This window comes from Syngnathus acus, chromosome 5 (genome assembly GCF_901709675.1).
Source record: "Syngnathus acus chromosome 5, fSynAcu1.2, whole genome shotgun sequence".
NCBI classification, from domain to species: Eukaryota; Metazoa; Chordata; class Actinopteri; order Syngnathiformes; family Syngnathidae; genus Syngnathus; species Syngnathus acus.
Genome location: NC_051091.1, coordinates 6232186 through 6253673, shown reverse-complemented (window position 1 = coordinate 6253673; position 21488 = coordinate 6232186). Strand labels below are relative to the sequence as shown.

General features: G+C 43.3%; 4 protein-coding genes and 1 long non-coding RNA gene across 11 annotated transcripts; 2 read left to right on the top strand and 3 right to left on the bottom strand.

Annotated features, from left to right (window-relative positions):
* Positions 1-69: 69 nt before the first annotated feature.
* Positions 70-11856, bottom strand: rhobtb3 (Rho related BTB domain containing 3). 2 transcript variants are annotated; one of them, XM_037252682.1, is made up of 12 exons: positions 11264-11856; positions 10155-10386; positions 9372-9564; positions 8180-8337; positions 7910-8018; positions 6840-7035; positions 6553-6749; positions 3941-4050; positions 3077-3182; positions 2277-2450; positions 583-749; positions 70-464 (listed from the first exon to the last, which is right to left on the bottom strand). In XM_037252682.1, coding segments are annotated over exons 1-12 (1746 nt in total). In that variant the 5' UTR covers positions 11266-11856; the 3' UTR covers positions 70-362. The 2 variants fall into 2 exon arrangements, 1 of the variants encoding a protein (XP_037108577.1); XR_005098093.1 differs by having other exon boundaries at positions 368-464; positions 583-745.
* A 129-nt stretch (positions 11857-11985) lies between these two features.
* rfesd (Rieske (Fe-S) domain containing) lies at positions 11986-13742 on the bottom strand. 2 transcript variants are annotated; one of them, XM_037252685.1, is made up of 4 exons: positions 13647-13742; positions 12760-12917; positions 12547-12581; positions 11986-12443 (listed from the first exon to the last, which is right to left on the bottom strand). In XM_037252685.1, exons 2-4 carry the CDS (start codon positions 12911-12913, stop codon positions 12141-12143), a joined length of 492 nt encoding a protein of 163 aa, XP_037108580.1. In that variant the 5' UTR covers positions 12914-12917; positions 13647-13742; the 3' UTR covers positions 11986-12140. The 2 variants fall into 2 exon arrangements, with proteins under 2 accessions (XP_037108580.1, XP_037108581.1); XM_037252686.1 differs by lacking the exon at positions 13647-13742 and adding an exon at positions 13323-13347.
* Positions 13743-14290: 548 nt separating this feature from the next.
* Positions 14291-15736, top strand: nudt2 (nudix (nucleoside diphosphate linked moiety X)-type motif 2). Of its 4 annotated transcripts, none has more exons than XM_037252689.1 (3): positions 14291-14397; positions 14887-15013; positions 15181-15736. In XM_037252689.1, exons 2-3 carry the CDS (start codon positions 14887-14889, stop codon positions 15492-15494), a joined length of 441 nt encoding a protein of 146 aa, XP_037108584.1. In that variant the 5' UTR covers positions 14291-14397; the 3' UTR covers positions 15495-15736. The 4 variants fall into 4 exon arrangements, with proteins under 4 accessions (XP_037108584.1, XP_037108586.1, XP_037108582.1 ...); XM_037252691.1 differs by having other exon boundaries at positions 14324-14418; positions 15196-15736; XM_037252687.1 differs by having other exon boundaries at positions 14326-14418.
* Positions 15737-16066: 330 nt separating this feature from the next.
* ube2r2 (ubiquitin-conjugating enzyme E2R 2) lies at positions 16067-21098 on the bottom strand. 2 transcript variants are annotated; one of them, XM_037252684.1, is made up of 6 exons: positions 20625-21098; positions 19924-20113; positions 19590-19676; positions 19425-19522; positions 19195-19329; positions 16067-19106 (listed from the first exon to the last, which is right to left on the bottom strand). In XM_037252684.1, exons 2-6 carry the CDS (start codon positions 20098-20100, stop codon positions 18821-18823), a joined length of 783 nt encoding a protein of 260 aa, XP_037108579.1. In that variant the 5' UTR covers positions 20101-20113; positions 20625-21098; the 3' UTR covers positions 16067-18820. The 2 variants fall into 2 exon arrangements, with proteins under 2 accessions (XP_037108579.1, XP_037108578.1); XM_037252683.1 differs by having other exon boundaries at positions 20498-21096.
* On the top strand, positions 19227-20301 carry LOC119123522. The gene is made up of 2 exons (XR_005098095.1): positions 19227-19358; positions 19463-20301. It is a non-coding gene; the product is annotated as an uncharacterized LOC119123522 (long non-coding RNA).
* Positions 21099-21488: the final 390 nt, after the last annotated feature.

The window sequence follows — 21488 nt, the reverse complement described above, 5'->3', positions numbered from 1 at the left end:
TGATTGCGTGGCCAAGGTTGTTCACCGAATGCTGGCTCACGACACATATTGTACACACTCGCGGGATTTTCTGAGATTCACAAAACCTAATGAAGGCTTCCAGTGATGTCTGTATTCTTCTATTCTCGGGTTAATCACGGCAAAATAGTCGTGCAAATTGCGCAATGGGTGACGGAGTGTCAACCATTATTCAAAATTAATTTTCAAAGCACACTTTTCAAGATTGCTAGGTAGGTCTGCTTGTTTTAAAATTTTAAAGGAAATGTGCATTGTTCCCAATGTATTTGCCTGGCCAGAGATAATAGGGACTAAGAAATGATGTAGGTTTACTCATCATTTTAAAAATGAAATGACAATGCACACTAACCTGAGAGCTCCAGGAAGTCAGGTTTGTGACTGAAGATCAGATAGTTGTTGGCAATGAAGTGGAGGAGCCACACGTAGAGCTGCTCGGCATTGTGACACTAGCGAACACAGGGGGAAAAAAAGTCCTCAAATGGTGTTTGAACACATTCAGTAAGCGTTTTAAACTTCAGCAAACCATTTCCCCCCCTTAAGATTATAGATCTTCAAAGCACTGACCTTTGCCCGTCGGAGGAGCCGAATCACGCTGATGCCAGTTGACGCCAGCTCCCTGCTGGGCATGCTCTGCAGGTAAGCACATACGCACACCTCGCACAGATGCTGCAGCCGTTTCACCTGATACATCTCCGCACACACCAACACGGCCATGGCCTGCAGCACGCTGGCTACCAACAAAAACAAAACGCAATCAAGTGTCAGTGCAGTCTGTCTGCCGCATGCTGCGGGAAAATTAGGAACTAAAAACAGTTTTACAATTTACAGTGCCCTCAAGTAGCTACATATTAAAGCGCATAAATAAAGACGTGGCCAAACTTTTAAGCTCTTATTTCTAGTGAAGCACCATTTATTGTGGGAGTTGTTTGCTGGACGACCTAAAAGATGTATCCATTTTGTGTACAGTCAAACTATCATTTTCATGGGTAATATTTCACATATAGCTGCACACTTGTGTATCAACTCCTGCTTTAGGTCACCTTTCCGATGACGTCAAATATGCCGTTGATTTTGGAACACATGACGTCTCAGGCATTACGTGATGTCACAAGGTAAACAGAACGTCTCCTAACTTAGCCTAACTGCTGTCACTCAACATCCTCCCCTAATAAATTTTAGGCTTCAGTGGGCAGGAGGCATCTTTAAAAAAAATCCGGTTGCATAAGATGGTAAATTATGAAATTAGCATACTGTGTTTTCCAGTCAACGTGCATATCGTTTGTTATGTATACTGTATGTAATGTGTCAGGATCATGCAAATGGTATCCTCCCTTCCTCCCACCCTCCCTCCCTTCCTTGGTGAAGTAACCTTGCCTTGCCCTTGAATTCTGGGCTCTCGCACAACAGTCAGCGGCTGCAGCCTCTGGAGGTTATTTTTATAGGCTCAATTCCTCATTCTCACAACTCAAAATGAAACCGCCTATTTGGAAACCAACCTGCTTAGCCTCCTTGAACAAAACGACATCTTAGTTGCTTGGTTTTGCAGTTATAAGACGAAATTTGCCCCCCCAAAAACATGTGACCTTTTAACGTTGTCATCACCGGAGAGAATAATCATTTGTAATTATTTTGAAAAGCAAAATGAAGTGTGACAGAGGGACAACAAAAGGCACTACGCCTGATCCTGTGCTAAGCAGATGAAGTTGTGAAGCTACACGTGGATGTTGTCGTGGCTAAATTTAATTTCATATTAAGCTAATTGCTGTTCTTTTTTTTTTTTGCTTCCGCCCCCTCGGGGAACAACACCGGCAGCATGTTGCGATCGCACAGATGGTTGATGCGACGTGTCATCTGTGCTTGCGTTCAGTGAGCGAGGCCTCCAGGAAAACACCGCAGCAGCACACTTGAGTCATTTTTCATCTGGCTTGGCTGCTTATTAATAGGAGGCTTTAAATAGGTAGTCCACTGGTTGGCTAAAATTGTAACCAAAATATTCCATATTCATCACCATATAGTGTATGGTGGAATCTCTGAAGTTGAACACAATACGTGGGCAAACAACATAAATAAATGGCGTGCGCTCGACTCAGTGGGGACTTCTAAATGCGTTATTCTCCCTGACTTATTTAAATTCAAACGCAGAGCCCAAGAGAGCTTGAATGAATAAAACATTAAGTGAAAGTTCCAGCATACATACTCAATCGGAGGATTTAATTAGGGCAGATAAAGAAGACGTGGTTTACATGCACTGAACGTACCGGGACAACAAGAGTCAGTGTAGAGGTACTCCAGGAAGGACAGGAAAGTGTCCGACGAGACCCCATGGATGGGTACCACCCGACTCCGGGCCTCCGCGTATTTCCCGCTAAACATGGCCGCCATGACGTCACAGCGTGCTACCAGCACTGCTCGGTGTGCCGGCAATACACTCCCTTAAAGAAAGACACACACGCAGTAAATCTACAATGCAAGCGGTGTGAAGGTGTCGTTTGCAAACTGAGATTTGGTGACGAGCATGAGTGAAAATCTACAAAGCAATATTGGCTCATGACTAGTTTTCAAAAAGGAGTAATCTCAGACTCATTAAATCAAGCTTTCTCGAGCTTCACGTGGCAGGCAGGGTAAATGTGTTGCGATTCAGCCCGAGTTATGACTCATGAGCTTTTCGAACGGGCTCTTGAACTCAACAGGAAATAGTGACACAAGTGGCCTGTGCACAAGCCGTGACATTTTTGCTGAGCGCCATTCATAGCCACTGACAGCTCTGCCAGCACTCAAACTGCAATTATTCCCGTAAAAACGAACTCAAGCACACAAAAGGAAGAGCGTCTCGCTGTCCTTGTTATCTTGTTATCGAGGAGTCCTTTAAAAAGGAGACGTGGGATGAAACACAAAAGAGATTCATCACAGCTTGTCCGTTTTTATCTTCTTTTCTCTTCTTATGGATGACCGCGCCTGTTAGCAAGCTCATAATTCAATCAAGTCTGATAAAATGTGACCTTCCTCTTTTGTGTGACTGCGCGTTCATTTGGGAATGTTAATTAGTGCGTCAACCCACCCTGCACCATGAAGATGACATCCGAATATAGAGGGGAATTGAAGAGGTTGACGAGAGTCTGGGGGCCCAACTGGGCTGCGCGTGCGCTTGGGGTGTCTCGGGTCCCCTGCACATGCACACAAGAACCCGAAAGAGGAGAGAGAGAGAACGAGAGAGAGAGCTGTTAAAGACCTGAGCTGGATGACAAGATGTTGCAAGGTATTTGCTATTCTGAACATTTACCTCACTCCCCCCAGCGGAATACATATGGCATCTCGGATAGTCTCGCATAGCGCTGGCTGGACACAATCGAATTGCAATGCCAAGCGCATCGAAACAGGCGAAAACTAGAAACCAGATGTTTCTTTTTAAATCCTGCCCATTGGGTGATTTAACTTCCTGGGTGCGGTCCAATTTTTAGATACAGTTCTTCTCGATGGGCTGCGGCGCACAGGCCACCTGCCGTCTTTCTTAATCTCACTCTAAATATAGAGCGAGAAATCCCGCTGATGAATTTCACGCCTGATGTCCTGTATTAAGACCTGACAGATAATCTACTTGTGCTCCCTCGAGAGCAGGTCTTGTTTATTTACCGTTGATTCCCACAGTATCAAAGAGGTGATTATGCTGACTAATTATGTAAATATGCTAATTATAACAGTGCCGTGTCAAAACAAGATCTCGCTGATTAAGGCCAATTTAAAAACATGTTGCAAATTACTGTACTGAATCTCTTATTTGGTAAAGAAAGACTTATTATAGCGACACTTGTAAAACTCCAAATCGAAATGACCAAATCCGAAATGATGAAACCGACTTTTCTTTTTTTGGTTCTTTGAAGGAGAAGTAGCAGAGGAAACGCGAGAGGACAAAATTCAAACTCACCCTTTCTCGGCCAATCAGCGATCGTATGCGCTCCATGAGCTGAGCCACGGCGAGCGAGTTCTTCAGCTTCTCTTCCAAGGCCTCCTGAAGGTGCTCCCACTCCCACGCTCCTACAAAACATCAACAAATGCATCATCTGAAATGGTCATGATCATCACTTCAGTTTGAAGAACACCCTCATTGGTACGTGCATAATCTAATAAAATCCAATGCAAATGCAGCATTAAAATTCCGTTTTTAGAATTACAGTAAATTATTCATTTTTGCTTTTTTTTTTTTTTTAATCTTGTGTACAGCGGAACACTTGTGTAAAAGTGCTCATCAGTCTGAGCCAAAAATATCCACTGCTTTTCTCATTTTCTATGTTTGCCTTCATCCTGTCATGGATGTCTTCGTAGATCATCTGCTTGATGATCCGCAGCTTTTATGGATGGGGCCTTAAAGACGCAGCAACTGAAAGGTCTGCTTTAAGACAGAGGCGACATTTGAAATGAGATAAAAATGAAGAAAGAAAAATAAACCCCCCTCGGTCAACATCTGATAATCCTTTAGTGTGCAATATGTGATACATTTGCAGATCTACGTACAAAGTAGACTGAGCCATTGACAAATCAAATGACTCAGCAGCACGCTTCAAAAGGAGGCTCAGTCTTACAGGGTTAGCATCAACCTAGTAAAAATCATGGCCTCTATGACACACATTTACACACACACACAGCGACAAACCAGAGCGTGAAATTATTTCATGGGGAGGGGATTTTTTTTCCTCACAGACACAAGATATCATTCTGTGGGGAAAAATCTGCTAAAGTGACTATCCAAATAGCAAAGTCTTCAAACAAATGAACATCAAACAATAGTTCTTGAGGCGCTTCTTTGTTTCCTTAGGTAATGCAAAATAAACACATACTACCTGCGTGGCATATGAGATTAGCCCTTTTCAACAAAACTCTCAAATGTAGCAATTCATTTATCGTTTGCTGTGCACGACTGAGAGGTTAAGTGCGACATCTTTTTTTATTTTTTATTTACACACTACATTGTCTCGTTGCAGTGTTTTGAGGACATAAGACATTCATATTCTGCACTTGGCACGCCAGCCCCCAAGCTCAAAGCACAACACACTCATTGTATTATCTATCCTCCATGCTGCACCTTCCTTCCTCATCCTCACTCTCTTTTATTTCTTCGCAACTTTCGCCTCATTCCTCCGCCACCTTCGTCGTCTCCCGCATGAGAAATATTCACAATGCACACTGCAGCAGCTGTCTTCAAGGAGCGAGCGCCTGCTTCTTCTTCTTCATGCAGTCCTTCAAACAGACTCGGGCTAACCCTATAATCTGCTCAGCTCCTCGCAGAGCTTATGCGTTTGTGTTTCTCCTGCGAGCGTGATAGCAAATGTGAGCAATATAGGCTTTTCATCAATGTTTTGCTCCTAAACGCACAAATCAGATGCTTGATTCTTGCACGACATGCAGTCTTTGAAGTGCGCCAAAATCTGACATACAGCGAGCGCAGCACTGCAGACTGTAAGCCGCCGCACTCTGAGAAGATTTTCATGATGCGCCGAGTACATCACACACTTGTTAAGCGAGGCGTCATGAGCTGGGAGAAATGCGCCAGTGGAGAACTCCTAGTTCCATCTACAGCTGTTGAGAATGAACCAATCACATTCAAACCCATGTTAAATAAAGTAAACACGTGCAAACCGCCAGACATCTGCTAAAAAGCGCAACAAAGTAGGGAAAAGCTTACTAGAAGAGCTGAAATGTACTTGGGGCAGGTGTGTGCTGATTCTGATGTAACATTTTAGGTGTCATCAGTTCATTCTGAATGCCGCCACCTACCAGTTATATGAGGGTGTGCACACTTATGCAACCACACTATTTTAAGTTATCTTATTTCTCTGCTTTGAAATATTGTTAAAAATCTAATTGAGTTCTCCAGGTAATGTCACATTAATGAGTCTACATTAATGGGTCTACAAACACTTGAGATTTGAACAGGGGTGTGAAGACTTTTTATATCCACAATAAGTCACGGAAAAAGTCACATTATTCTGACAAAATTTATAATAATAAATTATATTTGGAAACAAATTCGATGCATAACTGGGTCTGTCGCTAGGTTAGTTCCTCTTGGGGGAAAAATGATTTATCTCCTAGTTCAACAGAGTGGTTAAAAAAGAAGTCATTTGATTAATGTTGAACTCTCTGAATAAAAACTAAACCGACTATTAAACACCTCTAATTTGACTAATTCCAGCTCAAGCTTCCCTTGACATAACATTGGACCAAACCCAACAACAGAAAAACCACCATCTGCTGCCAAAGCACATTCAATATTTATTCATCTAACTTGAAACATGGCTGCTCGTTTTAATGTCAGTCTGATGATTCCGTCCACATTTCCAATTGAAGCAGACAGAGCGTGGCAACAAATAGTTTTGTAGCAGTTGGCAGGAAATAACAGAATCAGGGTGAGCATAATTGAAAAAGGCAAACGATTGAACGAAGCCTTCACTTTCACTCTGCGCTTTATCTTTCTGAGCTTCAACCTCATTTCAGGAGCGCGTGTGTGTTCAAAGATTTGTGTTCTGCTTGGTGCTTTACCTCTGTAAATGAACATGAGCGTCTCCCATAAGCACATACACAGGAGAGGATCCTTCACCACCAGACGAGAGAGGCGACCAGCCAGGTGTCCCTCAGATCGAGGCATGTCATCAATTATTCCTCCATCCCAGGTAGAGACTAACGAGTGAGGGGCTCCGTCCCTCTCCCTGCAGATACACCGTGACTGCGGCCGCTCCCTGGCAAACAAGACAACATATGGCGCAAAGGAGGAGGTAAGCACCTGCTGGCTACAGATGGCTTGATGGTGTTTTACGTGGATCTCCTACCTGGTCTTGGGCCCCAGGAGAAGCTGTCGGAAATACGGGCTGACAGCGCAAAGCACGGATGCGTGAGCCCATCCCAGTTCTTTCCCGGAGTCCCCGGCATAGAAGGCCACGTCGGCAAACTGCACGCCGCGTTCCAACAACCACTGCATGTCTTGGGAGAAGCTCGACTCCTCCACGCGAATTGGAGGAAGACGAGCTGGGCAAGGCGAGGATGTGTGCCACAGGTAAGAGCCGTGCAGAGGAGGAAAGCAAAATGAGTTTGTCTTCTCTATTTGATTATGTCGGTTTGGGGTCATGAATCAAGAAAATAGTTTGAATTTTTTTATAGACTTTTTACAGAGTGAGATTTGTTTTCTTGATTAAGCAACATAAAGGGGACAAAATGGCAGAGCGGTGAAAGAGAGAGCATGATGGTATGTCTCCATTTACGCGTTGTTGTAAACTGCCTTTCCCCTGTCTTCTCGGCTTTAGCTGAGTAGTCCATCGAATGAGAGCGGGTGACACCGTAAGATATCGAGTTAAGCGACAAGCGGCAATAAATACCGCAACCCTGAGGGATCGCAAACTGTCAGTCTTTTTGTCAGATTATAAACACAGAAGCCAAGAAGATAGCGGATGGAGTAGTTGAATTTTTTTTCTTTTCAACGCAGGTACTAGCTGATCAAAATGTCATCCAAATAAAGAATTTGTTTAATAACTGAAAATACAATAACATATTTGCGGTCTAATAATGTCAAATTCTGTGTTTTGGTCCTGGAAGAGAGATTAATGACTAATTTTATCTAATCCAAGCTGCATCAAAAACAAAACACTCAGTTGTTGTTTTTCTCAGTCGACTGTTGAAAACAGTCCAGACTAAAATTGATTTCGACTTTGGGTGCAATCTACCTCACACTAGTTGCAATCTAGTTGCTAATTTGCAATTCAGAAAAATACATTTGGATCCAGACCAAAAATGAGCACATCATTTTCTGTAAGATTGAGAGATGATTAGTGAATAGAAAGGGAAATGATATAAAAAATGAATCAAAACTGTCACTCAAATAATTTTACCACATTATTGTTCTGACCTGGTTGTTCCAAGTGAGGCGGACGAAGCTCATTGACTTTATTTCCTCGTCTCTTTTCTGGCTTCTCTTTGGCTTTGTGTTTCAGACACTGAATCATGAAGTACTCCAGCTGAACAATACAGAAATACAAGGTACAAAAATAAGTTGTTACATCATCTGTTCTTCTCATAGGGAACAAATTGCCCCCATCATAAGATGTACTATCTCAAAAATGAAGAAGCCTGAGGTAAGGAGCAATATGTGTGTGCGTGCGTGTGTGCTTGTGTGTACCACGCTGCCAAAGTAGCGACCCACGAACACATGGTTAAGTGAGGGTAACTCCAGGTAGGTGGCCCCGAGGTCCCGGGACAGCTGCAGACCTTCACTGTGAGGCACGCAGCTGCTCCAGTCAGACGCGCAAAGCGGACACGTACACGGAGGGCCCTCGTCTGTATAAAGAGATGACGGTTCAGTTCTCAGCTGACAATCTTTTTATTCCATATTCTCTCAGCGTGTCTGGTTAAAAAAAAATGAATGAATTAGTAGATGATCTATTTATTGAATGAAGATAATGGTACCCTGCTGTGTTGGGCAATTTCCAAACATGTAATATCTGCAGTGCTATGCTGGCAGGAATCTGCCATGCTGAGCTATGTGCGGATGGGGGGGTGAAATCTGACAGAAAATTAGTGGGATTATCTTGCAGGAGGGAAAAGGGACCAGAGAGCGGCGGAACAAAGAACAGAGCCAGAGAGAATGAGTAGGACATTGCTAAGTGCTGAGGCATTTGATAAATCATAATGCTAATAACCTACAGGCACTCAGCCAAAAGTGTGTGTGTATGTGTGTGTCTGTGTGTGTGCGTGCGTGAGACTGAGTGAAAATGGGGGTTTGAGCGTCTGTCAGGCGGTGACTTGGCACATCAGTGTCGCGTTTATGGCACGCGTGTGCCCTTGGCGGAATGGTTGTGCCCCTTTGCTCGCCACCGCTTTAACGCAGCCATCATTCTCTCAGCCTAGTCTCAGCAACAACCTAAAAGACAAACCCCCCCTCTGCCTCCACGCAACATCAACAAACACGAGTGCGCACGTCCCACTAGCACAACTCGTCTGTGATCTTTCGTCCGCGCTGCGCTGACAGAATCTCAAACGATGTTGAGCAGAGAAGCTAAAAATACAACTCTGTGCATTTGATTGGCTTTTTTTTTTTTTTTTACACTAATCACATTCTGTAGCTCTCAATGAAATTTAATACGTGCACAGCTGCCAAATCATGCACTGCTCTTAATTTGTGCACACAAACAAGAGAAGGGCAAAGTCATCAGTTGATATTAGGGCTGCAAATAATTATTTTAAAAATCAATGAATCTGTAATTGATTATCAAAATAATTAGGAATTAATTTGCTATCAAAAACAAGTGAAGGACTAATTATTGGCCAAAACAATGACCAAGTAAATATTTCGAAATGTCATATGTTCTCACCGTTTAGCCTCGCTCCAACTGCCACCAAGATGACAGGCACGCCCCAGTGCCTCAAAAGTGGGCGCAGTCTCGGGGCATATCCATTCCTGACTTGCTGGAAAGCCAGCTTGTCGGTCACTGAATACTTGATGACCAGAATGTCCGCTTGCTCAAGAACTTTACGGACGCTGGCCCAGTCACTGTCCAACAAATCCTGGAGACAAAGAAGGATAAATCATTTTAATGAACAGTTGGCTGTGATGACTATTATGGATGTAACCTCAGATAACCCGAGAGCCATTCCCCTCAGAACATCACTTTAACATCTCATAAAAAATCACAAATGAGAGAAAATCTGGTTGAATTAAAAAAGCTGGCAAAACCTACATAGTGCTCTGTCATTTGAAGAATAACAAAAGACGAGTGACAGACTATTGCCAGGCTAAGACAGCTCCACAATAGAGCACTTATACTGCTGCAAATTCAATTGAAAGCAATTCTTCAATTCATGTGCTTAAAAAAAAAAACAAATCCCATTCTTTTGGGCTAAAGTTTGAGGACAGCATGCTAAAATTCCTCACTGAAACCTGCAATCAGCGCTTGGAAAGAAAGTGACCTTGAAAATAGAAAATGATTGAACGTCTTACGACGAGCGAGCAGTGTACAAAGTAACCATATCAGTTTGGTGATACATTTTATGACTGACATTAGTTCCGCAAAGTTCTTTTTATCACACTGTGTGTTGTGCACGTGAACAAATCACCATCCATCAAGGGTTACAGTCCAAAAAGAGACATGGCTCACCCAGCTGGGACAATCTTGGACCACAATGGTGACATCACCAAAAACGCGTGAGGTGTATTCCATGAAGGCTGGGTTATGCAAGGTGCTCTCCAGTTCACTGGGGCCCACCAGCGCCCCATGGCCCAAGTAGCTCCACAGCAGCCCTCCCTGCAGCTGACCCTGGCCCATAATCTCCTCCCCTGGCCCAACGCCACCGGGGCACTCGCTCCCCAGAGCCACAATGTGAATGGACCTGTGAGGGAGACAAATGAGCCATGACCGAGTACTTCAGAAAGAAGAGGCGCTCGTTCCGTTTCCCGATCCTCATCCTTCATGTCGGTGGGACGGACAGACAAGCTTGGCGGTGGAATCTCAAGGGAGTGCAAACGGAGGTAAACAGTTATCTCGAGTACTTCATCATTTATCTTCTTTAATCATTTATTAGCCACCACGGACTTCACTGACAAGAATTCCGCTTTGCAAACCGCACACTGGTGCTCACGTGTAAATTCATAAGCATGCCAAGAAATTGATACCAATAAAGAAGTGTCCTTGAATGTAGAAATGAAATGAACGTGTAAATGTGAAACATCGGTAGTATTAGCACAGGTGTCTAACGTAAGGCTTGTGGACCAGATTTTCAAAAAACTCTCCATATACCAGAAAATAATGAAACAATATGCCTCCTAGGGCATTCCAGATGGAGCCAAAGCATGCACAAATTCCATGTTTTATTGTGTAATAATTCAGACTTTCCTTGCTGCATTTGTCAATTCAAAGAAATTGATGTTGCACAAAATTTAAGCTGTTGATTTTTTTATTATTTTTAATTCAAATAACATTCATGTGATTTCAGTGTTTTGATTGGCCCCTCGGCAACCATCTCAACAAAAGAAGTTTGACACCCTGGAGACTGAACTTGAAGGTAATTTGTATGCACTTAATATAGTCTGATAACCTACCACATTTGAATTACTTGATGGATCGACAGACAGACAGACAGACAGGCGGGCAGACAGACAGACAGACAGATAATTTGGTGGGGGTTCTGCAATTAAGGGGAACCGAGCACGAAAGCGTCTTTATGTGACGCCTTTGTTCCGAGTTGTAGTCAGCAGCAAGCAACTTACATTGTGGTCGGTCACGGTGCCGTTGTTGCTCTACGCTGTGGAGCGTGTCCCGCTCACGGTGCGCTTACACGCCAGTCTGCGGCAGTCAGGCTTGCCGTTTTCCGCAGTGAGCCACGGCTCCGCTCCGCCGTTAATCGCTCTCATCGGCGGCTGGTCCCAGTGGAGCCCGGTCTCGCTAACTGGCATCCCCCCGCCTCGCTAGTCATTCATAAAAGCGCGAGTCTCGACCTGGCTGGCCCTGATCGCAAGCAGACGGCTGACTGCGTTGGAATAGGAAAACACAAGTTGACAGTGGCGAAGGGACGCAATTAACCCCTGTGGCCGAGAGAAGAAGAGCTCTGCGCTCCAATATCCAGACCACATTAATGACGTCTGACGCTACAACAAAGTCTTATTGGCAAAAAAATAAAGAGAGAGAGAGAGAGAGAGAGAGAGAGAGAGAGAGAGAGGGGGGGGGGGTGAAGCGCTCGCCTGAGTCAGCAACACGCACGCGAGTACTTGGCTCTAATTCTCTAATTTACTGATGGTTTGTGTAGCTTCGGGTTAATGGGGAAAGGCTTGTGTTGTTCACCATTTACCTCACTTACGCAAAAGAAGCGCAATTTTTGACCCTAAATTGGACCACATCCATTCAGTAAACAGTATGCATTGTGTATAGAAGGAAAAAAATGAAGTTGCATCAAGCAAGCTAGCTTTACACTGTGTAATAACAAGCCAATGAGAAAGACTGACTCTTTTATTACAATTTTAGTCACGCGACGGTGAAAACAATTTACGTAATTGTGTTTTTTGTCCATTTTTTGTGTCAATTATCAGGCTACTTATTGGTTAACTGGGCCCCATGCATAGGTGATGTGATGTAATGTTTCCTCATCCATTAGGAAGAGTCCGTCCCCTCATAGGAATCAGCCTCAGCCTCAGCTTTGGCCCTTTTCTCTTTGCCCTCCTGTCCTTGGAAGTAGTCTGACTCAACCCATCCAGGCATCGTAGAGAGCTCCACATAGACGTCCCCATTGGTTTCCGTCACTGTGTGGACCCGCTGCTTTACTCCTTTTGAGAACCATTTGGGCATTGGTGGGTTTTTGGTCTTGTCTATGGTCTTGGATAAACCTTCCCCTTTGGCGAGGGAAATCTTGTACTTGTGTTTGGGACAAATTATGCACAGCGTGCCACCTAATTCCTGTGCGGTGAAAAAAAACATGAAATGCGTTTTTACAGATGAGGCAAATGAAATACACATCACATTCTGGTTTTATCTGAAACAATTCAGCTCCAAGTCTCACCTCAATATCTCCAGTTTCCAGCTTTCCACCAGCATCTGTTAGGCAGGGTTAATAATCAATCCATTGCAGCAACAACACAATACTTGTTATAGTATAATAGTTATATATTATTTGCAATTTTGACTATAAATGATATTTATTACTGTATCAGACTTTGCAATGACATCTCTAAAGCAACTTGGTAGACTTCAGCCCTGCAAAAAGTGTACTCACGATAGCAGTAATAGTCCAGAGCATAGAAGCATCCTTGATGGTAGATGATCAGTACATCCCGATCATCTAGTGTTTTGAAAGTGCGCTTTGCTTGAATCAAGTCGTCTTTCTTCCCCACAAAATAACGCCCCTCTAGTGGCTCCGTCTGCTCCATGGCACTGTGAAATTTGGCAGATGTCATATTTTAGAACAGTATTTAGAACAGTGCTCAAAGTGCCCCTTTGGAAAATGTGAGCACCCCCAAACTCAAATAGAAAATAACTCCACTATGGAGACATCACAAATATTGACCTACATTATAGAGACAAGTATACCACATTCTGTCATCCTTCCATCCCAAACTACTATCAGACTCATCTTCATGTGCAGTCTTTGTGACATTATTCTATAAATATCTTCCTGCAGTGGAATCTGACCCCAAGAACAATTCATGTAGTGGAATAATGAGCGCTTCAGTGCAGGCTGTTTAAACACAGTAGTAGGAGAGAAAGTCACATGTAAGGAAGCCTCCAGCCAAATTGTCAGATGAATTACATTAGATGAGGGAAAGAGCAAGAACTTACAATGTGATTTGGTCTACAAAAGGATTACCTCTTCAGCAGATCATCCTGCAGAAAGTGGTGTTTTTCAGAAAACCCTATGTTCAAGTGACTATTTTCTTTACAGCTTATTCTGTTCAGGGTCATGGGAGCATAAGGCTCAGACTGCATCTCAGTAAGTTACAATTGATCGAAACGAGTGGGAGCCAAACCCACACATGAGAGTTAGTTCAATGAACCACTACGTCAGTCACTCCACATTCAAACATGTTATGCCAACATACAGTGTACCAGTTCATATGTCTAACCAGATTTTTTTTGCTTGAGAATAAAAATACATGCTTTTACCTTCTACTTCAGCAGCTCCTCCGTGTCCTGCGTGCCAAGCCGAGGAAATATATGGCTGACAACTCCACACTGCGTGGGAAGGAGGCCCCATATTTGTTATCTTCAGACACACGCTGCTTTCAGTGGCACTTATCAACACTCTGTATCACTCTCCTGTTTCCTCCATGCGCAACAGCTTTAGCGGTTGAATTTGTAGATGAAAAGTCAGGGACATATTGTATTATAGGATGATGATGATGATTATCATAATTTTTCGTTAAGATCAACTATAAGCAGTCTTAAGGTGATCTGCACTTTATGATAACCGTAACAATAATGACACTTAAAAACACTTATTACTTATTACCCGTAATGATTTAGATATTTTTTAGGCATTTTATGCCAGTAATTTTGCCCGATTCAATGTGGACAACTTAGTCAATTAAATTTGCAAAACAATATTTCAGTCTAATCTTTCTTGAGCCAACTTTGGCCTGTAGCAATTTAAACAGATTTGTTTTCAAATTAGTAATTTTAAACTGACTCACTCAAATTTACCCGAAAAAAACATTGGTGTGCATAGAACAGACTGAATTTTATCTTAATATAATATCTATTATTTTTGTCAGGAAAGAAACACATCAAACGTGTTTGTTTTTAGACGCTTTTTTAAAAGCAGAACCTTTTACATGTTTTAATACCAGTCCGGACTGTTTTCGGGGCGTACCCGTGCGCCGTGTTTTCAAGTTCGCAAGAAACAAGCTACGACAAGGTAAACTCTGGTAGATGAACCGTATGTTCCATTATTCCGTTCTTGTTTTTTTTTCTTCTAATATAATTTGCTGCATATCCATTACAAGTATGCAATGTGCATAACACCAAAGAAGCTCCAACACTTCCAGTGCAACAGGCTCATTTATCAGACACATAACGAGAAACATGATTACAAATCTACCTTTTACGAATACAAAATAAATTATTGCGGTTTGCCACGTGTAATTAAATTAGCTTTTGAATTTCTGAACATTCTGTGATTATATTTTATCTCAAAGCTTTTCTATTTTAGATTAGCACGTTTATGCTATTGCCACTCGAAGGCCATATTTCCTGCCAAAATGCAGGATCTTCCCTCGTTAAATGTATTCTTGCAAATTTACTGTACAGTCCAAGTAATAAGTGGTAGTAGTATCAGTTGTTGACGTTTTTGGTTATTATTATTTTGTGTAAATATTTAATAGATTTGTTTCCTCTCTCCCACAAGATGGCGCTGCGAGCCTGTGGCTTCATTGTCTTTCGACGTCTTGCTAGTTGTCCTCCTCCACCAGACAACATTCAGTACCTCCTCTTGCAGACCTCATATGGACAGCACCACTGGACCCCACCAAAAGGTAAAATTAAAACATGCTTTGCCCTCGTTATGTGGTCGTCAACCATATTGCACTCTTAAAAACTGACTTCTCTGTGAAATGTCGGGGGAATCTAATGACAACCCAAACATGTTTTGAAATTTTCTTGAATTCCTCAGTTCAAATGCAACTAATTAGTTTACCACCAGGCCATGTGGACCCAGGTGAGGATGACCTCACCACCGCTCTTAGAGAAACCAAGGAAGAGGCGGGCTTTAGCGCAGAGGACCTTCAAGTCATGGAGGGCTTCCTGAAGGAGCTGCACTACGAGGTAAGAGGCCGACCCAAGGAGGTGCTTTACTGGCTTGCCGAGCTCCGGGACCCGGGGACGGAGGTCACTTTATCCAATGAGCACCAGAGCTACCGCTGGGTCCGGTTGGACGACGCCTGTACTCTAGCCCAGCACAAAGACATGCAGGACACCCTGAGAGCAGCTCACAGATACTTAGAAGCTCAGCAGTGACACTAGCAGTTCTACAGTCGCAACGTCAAGTAACTTCACTCAACAGTCCTTCGTCCAGTGGGATTGGCAAATACAATGTGCTCTCACTTTCCAATGGAGTCGAGTCCCCTTCCCATGGCAAATTTGTACATGAGTCGAAATGTAATATCAATAGCCTCTCTAACTAAGAGTTTAAGACAATGAAAGTGATTTAAAAAACATTTATAGGCCATAGAAAATCAAATAAACAATTGCTAAGATCATACCTGAGCAGATCTTCTTGTGTTCTGGTATTCTACATTGCTGGAGCATGTTTTTTAATGTCATCATGTCAAATGTACTTTAATTAATTAGTATAAAAATTGCACCATTAGGATTTCACTGCTGTTTTTGTGCTAGTTCTACTGGCAGCGCTTACTCAGCTGTGTGCAAGGGTCTGTCCAATCATTATATTTCCTTTTTTGCACAAATTAGCTTTATTATATCCATCCATTTCCTGTACCACTTTGTCCCCACGGGGGTTGCGGGTAATAATATAATACATATATTTATTATTTTCAACATCCTCACAAAGTTAAAAACCATTTACCGGCTTGTGATAGCATACTGGTTTATTGATGAATTCCAAATGTTACCATGGCAACTGTGCCTCAAGTCAACCCTTATTTCAACCCCTCGGAAACCAACAACTCGTGTAGTGTATTTATATGACTTGTGGGCTCAAAGCAAAACTATCTGGCCACAAACAAAACCAGTGGCATTTTGTTTACAATGAAATCTTTTATCAGTGACACTTGCATCCTCAATAACAATAGCACACTAGTGGACAAAAAAAAAAAAGAAAAAACCCAACGCATACAGCATTTAACATCAATAGATTTGGACACACTCAAAGATGCAGTTCGATAGGTGCTGAGAAATCAGATGACAGCCTCATCAGGATCTCAGATTGTGTCAGTTGGGGTGGGTTTATCCTACATTAATGAAGTACGTGATTAACCCATTTTGTCTGTGAAACAGGAGTTTGGGATTCATTCAATTATCCATCAATAGGAAATGGATAATGGAGTACAGCAGTGATGGACTGATTGATCGATGTGGTCATAGACTTATGATTGATCAGCATTGCAGACTCAGATTTATTTTGATGAAATTAGGAAAAATGGTGCGGTTTTCCAGAAACCACGAACATAATGGATCCTAGAATCCCAATTGGCCACTTCACTTTCATGACATTATCCTCATAGTTGCTTGAGTCATTTCAAGACCGAATCAGGATGTGCAAGTGATGGTAGGATAGCTTCACATTCGATAGACACACGAGATACATCAAATGTTCTCATCACGAAAGGAAAAATAAAACACCAAATGAGGGAGAGTACACAAGAAAATGTCAGGCAATGTCACAAAATCTGTTCTATTCGTGACCCACGTTTGAGCTTTTTGTCGCGGAGAGTTTCCATAGCACAGGAGCGAACGATTCACTCCTTTGGTTTCACATTCAAATCAACCTGCGTTTCTTTAAACCGCGTGGAAATCTGCTACTCCGCTTTAATTAAAAAAAATATATATATTCAGCTGTACTTCAATTCCTTGGCATAAAATCCACCCAGATATTCTAAATACCTGTGAACACATTTTAAAATTCTCCTGCACCGCAAACACAGAAAAAGTCTCGTGAGCAAACCTAATCAAAAACCCCGCCAGCGTCCAATTCAACACCGGCCGTGAACCCAAGTGCACACATCACACGTTGACGTTGTCATTCAAATACAAACCAAGCTGCATTTTGACTACTGTCTCGATCGACAGGCGACAAACTCGACTGCGGTGTGGCACGGTACTAAGCATAAAAGTGTCAGGGTGTGAAAGTGTAACATTTTTACGTCAGTAACATCGTGAGCAACCTCTGGAGAAAAAAATATCCTCAGCTTGAGTGGATTTGGGTGATTTGAGGGCAAAATGAAGCTTGAGTGGGGACCAACATCAACACTTGTAAACAATCCTGCTGTGGGATCGAAGGCGACCGTTTGCCCTCGGAAAACATTACAATAAAGAAAACCGGGTGACAGTCGTCCCTTGTTGCTTTTTCCACTCTCAGAGAAAGTCTTTAGAGGCCCTGAGGTTTGAGAGGCAGAGAGGCAGAGAGGCTTGCTGAGAAAAGTCTTCAGCTCGCTCACCCCCTTTTGAGGGATCAGTGGTGATGGACGGGGCACAGCGTAGCCTTGTGTCAACACACTCTAGCATGGAAAAGGCAGATGCCAGCAAGATAGCGGTCTCCTCGTAAAGGAGTCGTTTGCAGTTTCGCTGTCCATCCTCATTCCTTGAAAAATCCACACACGCCTAGGAGGACATTACAAAAAGTGACGAGTAAGATGGAGGGTGGTCAACACTACGGCAGGCAGACAGCAAACAGTGGGGCCCGAGAGAATGCGAGCGGGCCGTTATTTTCATCATTTATCAAATGCGAAGAGTGACTAAATTGGCAGCAATGTCAGTCAGAACTTTGACAATGATGCAACTGACCTCCTATGCCTGCACGGTAAATACAAAAATATGATGAGGCGCTGTATCAAAAAATATTCATTTGAAAAGACAATAGTGCTCATTTGACACAGTTTTGGCTACCTCATTTAGCTACATGAGCGGTACAATAGGCAAGGTGTCGCAAAATTCACCATATGTCTGTTTTGTTTCCCCCCCCCCCAGGCATCATTCGGACATGCAAAGCCATTTTTGTCAGCTTAGTTCGAATGATACCTGAAATGAAATAGAAAAACATTTAGTGTATGATGAATTTTGGGACACCCTGTATCGGAAATACAATGCAGTTCTACACCACAATAATTATTCAGTAAAATACCTCTCGACAGTCAGTCAAAACTGAGCCTTATTGTCTTATTTTGAGGGCAGAGCATTTGCCTAATGAAGTCAGTAAGCGCACAAATTGGAAGCCGCTTTTCCACGATAAGAGTTTTTCAAACAAAATAGTCATTTCACATCTTTAGAAGATGTAGTCTCAATTGCAAGACTGATTAGATGCCATGATGTTTTCATCTTAGTATAATCTAAAAATCATAAACACTACCAGGAGGTGGATAGAAGCAACGCCAAATCGGTTCTGCAATACATTTGTACCAGACCAAGTGCAAGCTGTAATTAAGGCAAACGGTGACTCGACGACAAACTTTTTAGTGAAAACTATTGGGGGGACGTTATTTGACTGTTTAATAGTTGATGAAAAATTTTTGGCAGTAGACTTTTGGCCCCACTGTGTACGCGCTCACACTCACGCACACACACACACTAAATGAGGCAGGGGATGCGGACAGTCGTGCAGATCCAGATCATGACTCTTCGTTGCCAGAGTCATCCTGGTCGTCGTAACACCTGTTAGACGTCCCGCCGTCCTCCACGGAACCGACCGCTCCGGCTTCGCCTATAGACTCCATCTCGCTCTCGTCGTCGTCCTCCTCGTCCTCCTCCATGTCGTCGTCGTAAAGGTCATCGTAGAGAAGGTCCGAGCTACTGTCCTGGGAGGGTACCCTGGTCTGGACGCAGTATTCCGCCAGCGTGGTCGGAACTTTAACGCCGTCTCGGTCGGCGTCGGCCGCTGTGGACATCACTTGTTTTCTGCGATTGCATGACAAGCAAGTTACTCTCAGGTCTTCAATATCGCAGCAGGTCAGAATATGGTTGAATCGTGTACATGCAACCTTGCCTGATAATCTCCGCGTACTCTTTGTCCTTGCCTTTGCTGTCTCTCCACCTTCGAAACATGACTGAAGCGTCCACGTTCGCAGGGGAAAACGTATTTGGCTCATTGAGTAGAGAGATGACGCTAAGAAGGATGGTCCTATTCAAAAGAAAAACATGCAAACAAACGTAAGTCAATAATACAAACAAAAATAATAACTTTAATATGACACTGTTCAAGGAAATCTCCTTTACCTGACATTCTGGGTTGGATTCCATCTTTCTGACGGCAGCTCTCCGCTCTGTGGATCGTCGACTGGAGGATGCAGGATGGAGATGCACACGTCGCCATTCTGAGGCAAAACAAGAGGGCCCACATGAAGTATACCAAGAAGGCCAGAACACATGTAAGAAGAATACCTCATAAATGTTTGGGTGCCACATCTTGGTGATGAAACGGAAGGTTGGTGGTAAATACGGGTAGTCCACTGGGAACTTGATGTGAGCCTGGAAGAGCAATTGTTATTACAAGTGCTGCTGAATGCCGCAAATGACATGACATGCAGCCGTGCCGATTGCAACTCCATGAGAGCTGCGTTAGAACCAAAGCATTCCTTTTTGCAGTAGCTAAGATACGAGCACTGCGCTCCTCAGGTGCTGGTGCAAACTTGTTGAGACAAGAACAAGCACTCACGCCTGTGCGGCAGACATGTTAGCAGCTAGCCCATACCAGTAGACACAAATGTTCCCTTACCTTAAAGTAGCCGCCCTCATACAGGGTGTTCGGAGGCCCAAAGATGGCCACCTCCCAGTTGTAGAGATCCGACTCCTGAACCAGAGTGATGCGGAAGCCTTCCACAGGCTGCTCCTGAAGTGACTTCAACTCCATCATCAGGGCCTTCTGAGAGCTCGGGGTTGCCTGATGGGCCATGCCGATCCCACTTCTGAAAGAATAGAGGACCGTGTGAACAAGACCAAAACAAGCTTATGTTGGGGCCATTTTATGTTTCTGAATTTTTTACATTATTATGAAGCAGTGATTTTCAACCATGGTACCAGCGTCCTATTGTGACAGGCAGAATGATCAATCCTTTCTCAACCATCACATGAAATCATTTCGTACTTTTTGTTCCATTATTGTTTGGGGTGCTGTGACATGTTGCCTTGGGAAACGCCGAGCTATGGCACGCTAGTGAGAAACAAATACTTGATGGCAAAATAAGCAACAATTTCACACGTTACACTATCATACTCTGTAAAGCTATCGAAGGTCTTTGATTGGTTCTCTGATGTAAATAAAAAGCCACATTAGGAAGACACTTGTTTACCTGTGTTGTTGCAATGTAAATTTGGTTACAGCAGAGAACCGGAGAACAAAGTCATTGGTAGTGCTTGCCGGCCAAAGTGACACAGGGCGGTGGTGACATGAGCCGTGGATGTTATTCTCCTGCTTACGGATGATCCTCGTGTTGTGCTGCCGAAATTCTTTGTGTTGCCACTGTTGACAGTCTACATGGAGCTCGTTTCAGTGGAAGTCACCGTCTCCCGTGGATCATTCTTGGGCTCGGGAAAAGCAAAGTCGCACTCCGTGACATGTGCCCGTGCAGCTGGTTCGTTTCGGACAGGCGCTCCGCTGATCCCAGCTTGTTTGTGTTTGTCTCTGCTCTCTGGCTGTCTCAACTTCTCCCCACGTCAGCTAAACCAGTTAGCGAGCAACTTCGGTCAAACGGGGCAGTTATTTCTTCTCGCTACCGTCCTCTCTGATGGCGGGGGTGTTAAGGGCTATCAAATGCGAAGCTATGCCGTGGAAATGACAGAAGGTGAGAATCACCCTCAAGACCAACTGGGGGTTTTGATCGATTTTTTATTTTCCTCTCAACTATGCTTCCGGTTACCATTGCGCGTGTCTGCGGTGCGTCATCGACGTGATTTGCGTGCGCGCACTCGATGCTGAACACGGATTGTTTGAACAAGCGGTGTAATGTTTAAATGGTATTCTAAAGTCGCTGTGACGATATCGTCTTGTAAATCCGTTATTTATATTTTGTAAATTATTTACTGACTTCACATTTTGAATTAAGTTTTTATTTCACGTGTTTCTTAAAGGCAACGCCATGGAAAAGAGTTACGCGTTTGCTGATGTTCAATGAATGAACCTCAGTTGTCACATGTATGGAGTTTGTATGTTATCGCACATTTCCAACATGCATGGCTACATACACGGCTTTGACACTGAACGCTCTAAATCACAGGTGTTAAAACCCATGGCCCACGTTCACATCGCATTTTTATTAGGCCTCTTGTTCATCTACTTCCTTG

Bases quoted from the DNA above. Each gene is read 5' to 3' on its own strand.
- rhobtb3 (XM_037252682.1), bottom strand. The intron at 4,051-6,552 runs GTAAAGCACCAA...GATGTTTTGTAG, and splicing joins GCTCATGTTCATTTACAGAG to GAGCGTGGGAGTGGGAGCAC. The intron at 465-582 runs GTCAGTGCTTTG...TGTGTTCGCTAG, and splicing joins GGCTCCTCCGACGGGCAAAG to TGTCACAATGCCGAGCAGCT.
- rfesd (XM_037252685.1), bottom strand. From the start codon at position 12,913: ATGGAGCAGACGGAGCCACTAGAGGGGCGTTATTTTGTGGGGAAGAAA. The intron at 12,582-12,759 runs GTGAGTACACTT...CCTGCCTAACAG, and splicing joins TCTGGACTATTACTGCTATC to ATGCTGGTGGAAAGCTGGAA. The intron at 12,444-12,546 runs GTGAGACTTGGA...TTCACCGCACAG, and splicing joins TGGAAACTGGAGATATTGAG to GAATTAGGTGGCACGCTGTG.
- nudt2 (XM_037252689.1), top strand. From the start codon at position 14,887: ATGGCGCTGCGAGCCTGTGGCTTCATTGTCTTTCGACGTCTTGCTAGT. The intron at 15,014-15,180 runs GTAAAATTAAAA...GTTTACCACCAG, and splicing joins CCACTGGACCCCACCAAAAG to GCCATGTGGACCCAGGTGAG.
- ube2r2 (XM_037252684.1), bottom strand. From the start codon at position 20,100: ATGGCCCATCAGGCAACCCCGAGCTCTCAGAAGGCCCTGATGATGGAG. The intron at 19,677-19,923 runs GTAAGGGAACAT...TTGCTCTTCCAG, and splicing joins ATGAGGGCGGCTACTTTAAG to GCTCACATCAAGTTCCCAGT. The intron at 19,523-19,589 runs GTATTCTTCTTA...GTTTTGCCTCAG, and splicing joins GGCACCCAAACATTTATGAG to AATGGCGACGTGTGCATCTC.